The 10,610-nt window shown below is 49.7% G+C and overlaps 1 protein-coding gene across 2 annotated transcripts; it reads left to right on the plus strand.

Annotated features, from left to right (window-relative positions):
* The first annotated feature begins 234 nt into the window (after positions 1-234).
* On the plus strand, positions 235-6,328 carry LOC102506436 (melanoma-associated antigen 9). Of its 2 annotated transcripts, none has more exons than XM_032474515.1 (3): positions 235-356; positions 3,170-3,266; positions 4,578-6,328. In XM_032474515.1, exon 3 carries the CDS (start codon positions 4,624-4,626, stop codon positions 5,758-5,760), a length of 1,137 nt encoding a protein of 378 aa, XP_032330406.1. In that variant the 5' UTR covers positions 235-356; positions 3,170-3,266; positions 4,578-4,623; the 3' UTR covers positions 5,761-6,328. The 2 variants fall into 2 exon arrangements, with proteins under 2 accessions (XP_032330406.1, XP_032330407.1); XM_032474516.1 differs by having other exon boundaries at positions 312-356; positions 3,162-3,266.
* Positions 6,329-10,610: the final 4,282 nt, after the last annotated feature.

A 10,610-nucleotide genomic window follows, 5' to 3' on the forward strand; every position in this document is an offset into this window, starting at 1 on the left:
GGGGAGCCCCGGCCCCGCCCCACAGACGGAGCGGGAACCCCGGACCCAATCATAAGGCAGAGCGGGAACCCGGGCCCCGCCCCACAGGCAGAGCGGGAACCCTGGACCCAACCGTAAGGCGGGAACCCGGGCCCCGCCCCGCAGACAGAGCGGGAACCCGGGCCCCGCCCCGCAGACAGAGCGGGAACCCGCGCCGCGCCCCGCCCCTGCATCCTCCCGGACAGGCTCCAGCTGGGCCCCCGAATGTGGTGTGTGGGGACCTGCACTTCGGGAGCCTGAGGGACGTGAAGCCTTCTCTGAGGGGTGCGGACTGAGGTCAGAAGAGAGAGGCTCCCTAGGCTCCGCTCGGCTTCAAGGTGAGGACCCTGAGGCCGGAGGGAGAGACCCCCGCACCGCAGAGGCTCGGGCGCAGCTTTGCCCAGCCGGTGCCGTGGGCCCCGGAGGCCGCGGGCGCAGGTGGTCAGCTGCGGCGTCGCCGGACTCGGACTTGGGAGGTCTGAGGGCCCGGAGGCTGGTCTGAGGGCCCCACCCCAGTCAGGGGAGGGGGAGCCCCAGGCTCAGGGGCCGGGCGTGAGGTGCGGCCAGCAGGGAGGAGAAGCCCCCCTCCGCTCGCGCTCGCGCTTGCTGTCAGCCCTGAGAAATCCAGGCAGACTTCCTGGGTAGGGTGTGGCCCGCTGCAAGCAAGGGGAGGCTCGTTAGTGAGCGTGGACCCGGGCCAAGAGGGCAGCGAGGCCCAGCCTGCCAGGCGTCAAGCTGAGGACCGAGGGGAGCGCCCCCCCGCCCTGCTCTCAGCTGTGGGCGGCCGGGCGTCTCCTGAGTCCTGCCTCGCGGGTCTGAGTGGCCGGGCTCCTCCGCGGGGCTGGACCCGGGCCAGGAGCGGATGCAGAGGGAGGAGAGTGCCCCCCTTGGCCCACAGGGAAGGGGCCCGCGAGGCCCCGGAGGGTTCTCGGATGTGATGTGTCCTGACCCTGGGGTCTGCGGGCTGGAGGCGCCGTCGGTTGGGGCGCATGGGGACGGACTCCGGTGGGCAGAGGGGGAGCCCCTGGCCCTGCCCGGCGGGCATCGAGGTGAGGACTCGGAGGAAGGCCCCCACCCGCCCCTCGCTGTCAGCCCCGGGGCGCCCCGGCCGGCCTGGATGGGTTCACCCCCTGCACCGTCATGGGGGTCTGAGGGGCCGAGGCCTGGTCAGCCGGGGCGGGACTCGGGTCAGAAGAAGGAGTGTCCCCGCTCTGAAGGGTGTTAAGGTGGGGACCCTCATGGCGGGCTGAGGGGGCCTCACGGTCCAGCCAGCGGGGCCCACAGACGCCCAGCCCTGTGTCAGCCCTGAGACAACCTGAGAAGGGCTGTGGAGCACAGGCGCCCCTCTTTAGCTCCCTGACTTCTTTTTCTGGCATCTCAGGGAGATGGTGGCCTTGGCTGACGGAGCATCCTCATGTCAAAAAAAGGGAGGAGATGCAGGCCCTGTCAGGAATTAATAGGAATACATTGAGAATGGGTGAGGGGACCTTCTACAGACAGAGGAGCCCCACAAAACCCCCTACTCTGCCCCTACTGTCAACCACGGGAGGACTCAGGGAGTGGTGGTCAGACGTGATGCTCCCTCACCCCTCCAGGAAGCGGTGGGGCTTGTCTCATGGAAGTGAGGCCTTTGTCTGAGGGAGCAATATGAGTACCTTGAGGGAGGGCAGAAGATATCCTCTGCCACAGAATGGATGGGATTCAGCCCCTGCTGTCAGCCCTACGAGATCCTGGGAAGGGGTGGCAAATTGTGACCTCTCTTTTATTTTATCCGGAGGTTCTCACATGTGAGAACCAAGGATGGTTACTAGATGTGGGCTTCCACTCACTTTTTTCGAGGCGGGGAGTCTCAGGGAGGTGAGGACCTTGGTCTGATGGATGTCCAGCAGAGAGAGAGCGCCACATGCTGCCAAGTGTCAAGATAAGGACCCTGAGGGAGGATTTAGAGGACCTCTCACCCTGCAGAGAGTGGTCTCACAGAAACTTGCCCCTCCTGTCCGCCCTGGGAGGTCACATAGCCGGGTTGCCAATGTGCTGTTTACTGACTTGCATTCTGGGAGTCTCAGGGAGGTGAGCCTTTTACTGAGGTGTGGACTTCAGGTTAAAGAGAAGTCTCTGGGAAGATTGAGATGACCTTCCTTCCTAGGTAGATTTGGCCTCTACCTACCCTTAAAATACCCGTCTTAGAGGGGGCTCCAACCCATCTGTGCCCTTCTTGTCAGCCCCAGGAGACCACAGGCAAGATTGACCAGATATGGCATTTCCTTACTTTTGTGTGTGGGAGGGTCTCAGAGAGGTGAGGGCGCTGGTCTGAGGGGGAGCCAAATCAGTTCAGAAGGGGGAGGAGTCCCAGGCCCTGGCAAGAGTCTGGTAAGGGCCATTGGTGAGGCCTGAAGGCCCCCCTCCCTGAAGAGAAGGATGCCACAGAATCTCAGCCCTGGGAGGATCTGAGTAGGTGACCAGAGGAGAGGACTCTCACTTTTGCCACAGGCTCTACCAGAAGTCAAGGGGTTGGAGCCTCTCAGGGAGTTGAGGTCTGGGTTGGAGCAGGAAACTTCAGGTCAGCAAAGGGTAGGACAGGCCCTGTAAGGAATACAGATAAATACCTTGAGGGAGGATTGAGTAAATTCCCTATGCCAGAACAGACCCCAGGCAGGGGTGGCTGGATTTGATATCTTTTTACTTTGTCTCGAGTGTCCCAGGGAGGTAAAGGCTTTGGTCTGAGCTGATGACATCAGCAAAGGGGGAAGTCCCAGAATCTGTGAGGGGTCAAGGTAAGGTAAGGGCCTTGAAGGAGGACTAAGGTTACTCTTCAACCCAGACAGGAGTCTCACAGAAATTCCATCCTGTCTCCACTGTCCACCCTGGGAGAATCTGGGCAGGAATGCCCAGATGTGGTGTATTCTCACTTCCTGCGAGAGGTGAGTGGAGGTGTCCCTGGGAGATAAAGCTTTGGTCTAAGGAGGATGGTCCCAGGTCTCCAGATAAGGTGGGCCGAGGCCCTGCCAGGAGTAAAGAATACATTGAGGGAAGTCAGAGGGAACCACCCCATCCCAGAACAGAAGGGGTCTAGCCCCTGATGTCAGCCATGGAAGACCCTAGGCAGGGGTGGCTGAATGTGATCTCTTCACTTTTGTCTTGAGGAACCCAGGAAGGTGAAGGCCTTGGTCTGAGTGAGAAGACAGGTCAACTGAGGGAGCCACATCAGGTCAGAAGAGGGAAGAGTCCCAAGCTCCACCAGAGTCAAGGTAAGGACCCCTGGTGAGAACTAAAGGTACTTCCAACCCTAGAAAGAAAAGACTCCACAGAGCCTGGCCATCTCCTGTCCTCAGCCTTGGAAGGACCAGGCAAAGTTGGCTGTATATAGTATGCCCTCACTTTCTGCAAGGGTGAGGGAGGTGTCTGAGAGAGGTGAGGTCATGGTCTGAGGGAGTGATGTCCAGTCAGCAGAGGGTGGCCTCGGCCCTGTCAGGAGTAAAGATGGATGCCATGAGGGAGGATTGAGGATAGCCCCACCACAGAACACGTGGGCTCAGATCTTTCTGTTAGCACTGGAAGGACCTAGCAGGGCTGGCAAGATGTGGTGCCTCATTTTTGTCCATGGTTCTCAGGGAGGTGAGGGCCTTGTTCTGAGCAGTCTGAGGGGAAGCAGAGAGAAGAGTCCTAGACTATGCCAAAGTTTCAAGTAAGGACCTTGAGTGAGGACTGAAGGCACACCCAGCCCTGCCCTTCCCTGATGTCAGCTCTCGGAGGCCCTGGGCACAGCGGCCAAGTATGGTGTACCCTCACTTCCTTCATGGTGGTCTCAGGGAGGTGAGGGCCTGTTCTGAAGAGGCCAGACTCAGGGCAGCAGAGGGAGGAGTCTCAGAACCTACCAGGCATTAATGTGAGGAATGAGGGTAACCCTCAGCTAGGAGAGAGTGGGAACCCACAGACTTCATTCAGCCCTTGCTGTCACTCCCAGAGGCCCTGGGCAGGAAGCACCTTCACTTCCTTCCCATCTGTCTCAGGAATGTGAGATCTGGCCTTAGGCTAGCAGAGGCAGGGGAGGAGGGGGCACAGGCCTTGTTAGAGGAAAGGTGAGAGCCCTAGCATGGAGGGAATCATCCACTCCACAACAGTGGGGACCTCACAGAACCCGGCCCTGCTCACCTACCAGGGGCTCCGGGATCCGCGAGGTGAGGGCCTTGGTCTGAGGCATGTGTCCTCAGGTCAGTAGAGCAGAGGAAGCCCAGGCAGTGCTAGGGGTCAAGGTGAGGTGCACACCCTGAATGTCTACCGAGGACCCCACCCACCCCAGAACAGAGAATCCACAGTGACTGATCCTGCCCGCCCACAGTTAGCCCTGGAAGCCTTGGGCTGTGCTGGTTGGCCGCGCCCCAGGGAGCTTTCTCACATCCTCCTACAGGTTCCTAGGGGACAAACTGTCCCGGGAGACAGGAGCCCCGTGAGGCCCTAGAGCATCCCCCAAAGAGGAGACCTGTAAGGCAGCCTTTGTCAGAGATGCCAAGGGTGCATTTCTCTGCTGAGGCCGCTGACCCTCTCCTTTTGTCCCCCAGGCCCGTGGGATCCCATCTCCCACCATCCTGCTCACATTTCTACCTCATGCCTCCGAAAAGAGTCATCATGTTTCACTCTTCAGAGCGTCCACGCCTTACTTTTGAGCCAGGCTTTCAGATCCTAAGTGAGATACGGGTCCCCACAGCTGAAGAGGAGGAGGAGGAAGAGACTGCCTCCATTTCCTCTTGTTCTTTCACCTTCTCCTACCCCTCTACCTCCCCCATTTCCTCTCCTATGATCCCGGGCACCCCAGAGAAGGAGCTGGAGCCGCAGCAGGAGGAAGAACAGAAACAGCAGGAGCAGCAGGAGCAGCAGGACCAGCAGGACCAGCAGGAGGAGGAGGAACAGGAGCAGCAAGAGGAGCAGATGGAGCAGGAGCAGCAGGAGGAGCAGGAGCTTGCTGCTGTGACACTGGGTCCTCCCCGGTGTCCTCAGAGCTCCTCCTCCTCATCATGGAGCACATCAGATGGAAGCTCCAGCAGCCAAGAAGAAGATGACACACACTCTCTCCAGGCCCCAGCAGACACCAAGTCCTTGCCCAGAAACCTGCTAAATGAGAAGGTGGCTGATCTGGTGAATTTCATGATCCTCAAGTATCGACTGAAGGAGCCCATCACAAAGGCAGAAATGCTAAAGGTTGTCATCAAAAGGTACAAGAAACAATTCCCTGTGATCTTCAAGAAAGCTTGTAAGTGCCTAGAGGTGATCTCTGGCATTGATGTGAAGGAAGTAGACCCCCAAATCCACTCATATGTCCTTGTTAACTCACTAGACCTCACCCATGTTGAGACACTTAGTGATAACCAGAGCATGCCTAAAAATGGCCTGCTGATAATCATCCTGGGTCTGATCTTCATAGAGGGCAACTGCACCCCTGAGGAAAATATCTGGGATTTCCTGAGTATGATAGGAGTGTATGCTGGGAGGGAGCACTTCATTTATGGGGAGCCCAGGAAGCTCCTCACCAGAGATTGGGTGCAGCAGAATTATCTGGTGTACCAGAAGGTGCCTAATAGTGATCCTCCACGGTACGAATTCCTGTGGGGTCCAAGGGCCCATGCTGAAACTAGCAAGATGAAAGTTCTGGAATTTTTGGCAAAGATAAAAGGGACTGACCCCATTACCTTCTCATGCTGGTGGGAGGAGGCTTTAAGAGATGAGAGAGAGTCAGGGCCAGAATAAGCCCAGTGTGTAGTACTACTGCTGTGTTCACTGCGCAGCATCGCTCAGCAGCTGCTCCTGCTCCAACTGAAGAATGAACCCGAATATTCACCCTGCGTTTGGAGAGGGCAGTCAGAGTTCTAAGTAGAGGAAAGCCAGGGTCAAGGCTGAGGAGAATATACTGTGTAACAACTTTGTGTCCCTGTTCCTGTATGCATTGCTTGAAAGTTTATCTTCTTTTTTCTTTTTGGTATTTTTCAAATACTCTTTCTTTTAATAAGTTTACTAGCTTTAGAATCTGTTTTTGAATGACATTGGTCACACATTTATTGCTGTTTATCAGTTTTGAGAACAGGAGTTTTGATATTTTACAAATCAACTTGGGGAACTTTCCATCTTATTTTGTAATCTGGAACAAGATAACATGACATTGGAATATGCATTTCCTTGGAAGTGTGAAAGAACTCAGCAGACAATAGAGAAAAATGTAAAACTATAAAAGGTTCATTTTTGAATTCCCATTACCACTTTAGTCTTTCTGTAAAATTAAAATATATATACCTGGATTTGCTTGGCTTATTCAAGAAAGTAGAAGTAATCTTAATAAATGTTAATAAATGAAAGACTGCTCACTGACTCATTTACTCATCACACATTAATTGGATATTTTCTCTTTGGTAAGCACTGTGTTAATAGTGGAAATTCTAGGATAAGCAGAACACACACCTGCTAGAAGTTAGGAGCAGCAGTCATATCAGGAAGATGGTGAGCTACCCTCCATTACCTAAAGAACAAGTGAAAAAAAGGAGTGAGGAGGTGAGACTCCAGACGATAGCCGTCGAATAGAAATGTCCTGTGTCAAGGGAGTTTGGGGCTTTGGGAAACTGCATTCCTTTTATGGGAGTTAATTATAAGTTAAGCTGTGGGTGGTGGCAGGGGCCAGATTCTCAGACCGTGTATTTTAGGGATGAGAGAAAAGCCTGGAATGGAAAATTGCTTAGTAGTTTACCTTTGGATCATGGACAAAACCAGAGGGAGATCTCCACCTGGGGTAGATATGGAAGGTGCCCTGAACTCTTGTCCCAGTGCAGTTAACACAGTGAATGAAGGTTTTCTATACATATCATCTGCAGTGATTTCTTGAGAATTGGGTGATACTCTCTTGAGGTGGTACCCAGAAGCCACTAGGCTAGCACCCCTCTCCCTGGGCTGAGAGAGCCAGAGCCCACCCTGTTAAAATCACATTAAAGGTAGGTTATCTTGAGTGTAGTTAGGCCAAATCTAAGCAAAGTCTAGGATTTGGTGGCAGTGAAATGAATGAAAATAGTATTTTGGGTGAATGAGCAGCTGGGAGGGAAGGAAGGAGTTAGTCTTTAAATTCTAGGAGCTTTGAGTTATATCAGCTGGAGAAGAGTAACCCATAACCCAAATTAATATATCCTTAAGAGGAAAAATTTAATGAGTTTCGTGAAGCTGCATTTTTGCCTGATTTGATATGCTACTTCCTATTGAGCTGCTTGTTATTTGAGATGCCCCGGATAAAAACAAAATCTCAGAGGAGAGGGGAATACATTGTGGGGACAAAATAATATTAGAAATAACTGCCAGTCATTAAGTTATAATAAATGCCAGGCACTGTGTCAAATGCTTTTCTTTATCTACATTCCAGCAGTTCTACAAGATGGCTATCAAACCCATTTTACAGAGGATGCATCTAAGGCTTATAGTGCTTGGTAATTTCCCCAAGATTATACTGCTGGTAAGTGACAGGACTGAGACTAGACCGTGGTCTGAATTCATCTAGGGCCCAGGCTGCTTCCACTCCTAGCCTGAGGCAGGTCTTCTGTCTTTCATTCTATTTCTCTTTTCAGTGCTTTATAATATCTCTTAGGTGACAAAAAGAAGGACCATGTGACAAGGTACTAAAAGCAGGCCCAGAGAAGGAAGAGGAAATGAGAGTAGAACATAATTTGGGGATTGTCTGAGCTTTATTTATCTAGGGTTCTCCCGCTTAGAGCCCTACGATACCTTAATAGCTAACTCTGCCCAGGTACTGGCATTTGTGTTCAGTGTTAGCAATATCCTGAATTGCAGCACCTTCCCCCTCTCTTCCCCAGTGTGCCCTCCTGTCCAACCCTGGAAGCTGGCCTACTGGCCTGCTCCTCACTATCTCATCCTCTGAAGGCTGTGCCTTGCTCCCAGTGGACAACCCAGAACCACTTGCCTTCCCCTGACATAGAACATTCCCACTCCCTGTAAAAGCCCCCTGGCTGTTGCATCTGTCACTCTGGAATCCTGATAGTAACAGCCCCTTTGATTTAAAGGTTCAATTTGGAAAGTTCAATTTGGACAGTGTTGTTTAGACTGATCAGTAGTGAGTTGAATGGTGACCCCCCAAAAGATATATTTAAGTCTTCATTTCCAGTATCTCTATGTGACCTTATTTGGAAATTGTCTTTGCAGCTGTAATTATGTTAGGAATCTTTAAATGAGATTATCTTGGATTTAGGCTGGGCCCTAAATACGGCGAATGATGTACATATAAGAAAAAGGAGAGGGAGATTTGACATACATAGACTCACAAAGAAAGGGATATGAAGAATGGAGGCAGAGATTGGAGTGATGTATTTATGAGGCAAGAAATGCCAAAGACTGCTGAAGATCATCAGATGGTAAGAGAAAACCATGGGATGGCATTCTCCTTCAAGGTCTCTAGCCAGGCCTAGGAAGCTAATACATTGTATTTCACAAACTCTCAAAGTGTTTTCCAAATAGGCTTGTTAGTAGAGTCTGATTTGGCACATAATCTACTGGCTATTGGGATATAGCTCTGCAGTTAGATACATTATTTTTAAAACCACCCTAGTATTTGCAGTAAGATTTTAATGGGATGTCTTTTTTGAAATTGGCCACTGAACACATATACAGATGAATGTGCTTACCCATGTGGTTAAAAACCAAAGCCTTTCTTATAAATGGTAGATAAGGAAAGACCATGGAAATCTGTGTAATCAGACATCTGAGGCTAAATTCTTAAGAAAAACTTTGTAATCTTTCTAGGAGGTGAAAATGGTTCCTTAGCAGCTAGCTGTGATTAAAAGAAAAACCAATAATTGTTATGGACTGCATGTTTGTGTCCCCCCTCCAAATTCATAACCCATAATGGGGTAGGATTAGGAAGTGGAGCCATTGGAAGGTAATTCGTTTTAATTTGGTTTTGATGAGATTAGTGTCTTTATAAAGACGAGAAATAAGCTAGAGATCTCCCTTGGCCACATGACAATAAAGATGATGGTTGTCTGCAAGCTAGGAAGAAGGTCCTCCCCAGACACCAAATCTGCCAGTACCCTGGCCTTGTACTTTACAAACCCCAGAAGAGAAATAAATTTCTGTTGTTTAAACCGCTCAATCTATAGTATCTTGTTATGGCAGTTTGAGCTGACTAAAACAACCATCCTTTCACTGCCCCTTGTCTGTGTACTTGCCCCAGAGGAAAATCCAGGTTTGCAGTGTGCCAAAAGGCACCTGTACAGGAGTTCAGGAATGTTCAGTCATGTAGAAGGTAGCAGAAGCTCATAAATTAAGATTTTGAGCATATATCACAAGGAAGGAGAAAATTCTCAGTCTGCTGAGATTATAAAAATTATTGCGAAGAGCAGGGCAAACAGTGCTATTGAGTGAAGAAGGGTGAGATTTCACTGCTAAGATTTATAGAATCCTTTGACAACTAGATATGGTTCTATATTTGAAAGCACCTGTCACATAGTAGGTTTCTGAAAATCCAGTGAATTTCAAGGTACATTTGGTCTTCTCAGAAAATCCTTTCAAGAAATGAAGAGAGTTGTCATAAATTATAGCACTGCTTTTTAATGAACACCTACTAAGTGACAGCGTGTGGGAGAGACTGTGTGATGGCTTATGGGAGAGACTAAAGTGCTCATCCACTTCTTGTCTTCCTCACCTTCCTGGGTGGCCCATCTGTAGTTCAGCAGGAGCTAGTATGCCATTTCCATGCTGCTTCTGCCACTCAGCAGCGAACGTGGAGACCCCATGTTGGGATAGCGGCGCTGTAAGATGGAAGCATCCTGGATCCTTGAGTCACCTGAAAGCAGAAAGTCCCTGGCAACCCAAATCAGAATTTATGTGAACAACTGAAATTTTGCTGTGTTAAGCCACTCATATTTCAGGTTTTGTCTATTACACCAGCTAGCAGTTACTTTAACAGATTAACATACAGCTCCTATTTCTGGTTTTAGGCTTACTTAAGTATTGTACTTAAAAAGGAAGTAGTCCATATATTCTTGTAAAAATTTCTAAAAATAAAAATCAATCACAATTTTCCCCTTTACAAAGTTTTTCCAAAATTCAGACCCTTTCTCAGAGGTAATCACAATTAACAATCTGGTGTGTACTATTTTAAAAGTTGTTCTAGGCATTCCCATAAATATATGTGTTAAAATATATACTGTTTTTCTTTTAACATACTTGGTAATTAGATATATATTAACTTTCCACTTACCTTTGCCACTTCATAAAGTGAATGCAAAATCTTTTCATGACAGCACCTACTCCCTAGAATTCTAAAGTATCTATGTGCCGTAATTAATTAAACACTTGCCTTCCTGATGGTCGTGTAAGTTTTTTCCCATTGGTTGCTATGATTAATAGAACTGAAATCTACAACTCTGAACATGAATTTTTGGGAAAATGTATATGTTTTCTAACAAGAATGACATAACATAGAAGTTGGGTTAGTATGTAAAGAGCATGAATATTTAAAATTTTTATAAATACTGCAAAATTGTATTCCAATATATTTTCCAACAATTCACTGTATGTAAATATCCTACACTCTCATGAACATATTAGTT

Source organism: Camelus ferus, chromosome X (assembly GCF_009834535.1).
Source record: "Camelus ferus isolate YT-003-E chromosome X, BCGSAC_Cfer_1.0, whole genome shotgun sequence".
Lineage (NCBI taxonomy): Eukaryota > Metazoa > Chordata > Mammalia > Artiodactyla > Camelidae > Camelus > Camelus ferus.

Bases quoted from the DNA above. Each gene is read 5' to 3' on its own strand.
- LOC102506436 (XM_032474515.1), top strand. From the start codon at position 4,624: ATGCCTCCGAAAAGAGTCATCATGTTTCACTCTTCAGAGCGTCCACGC.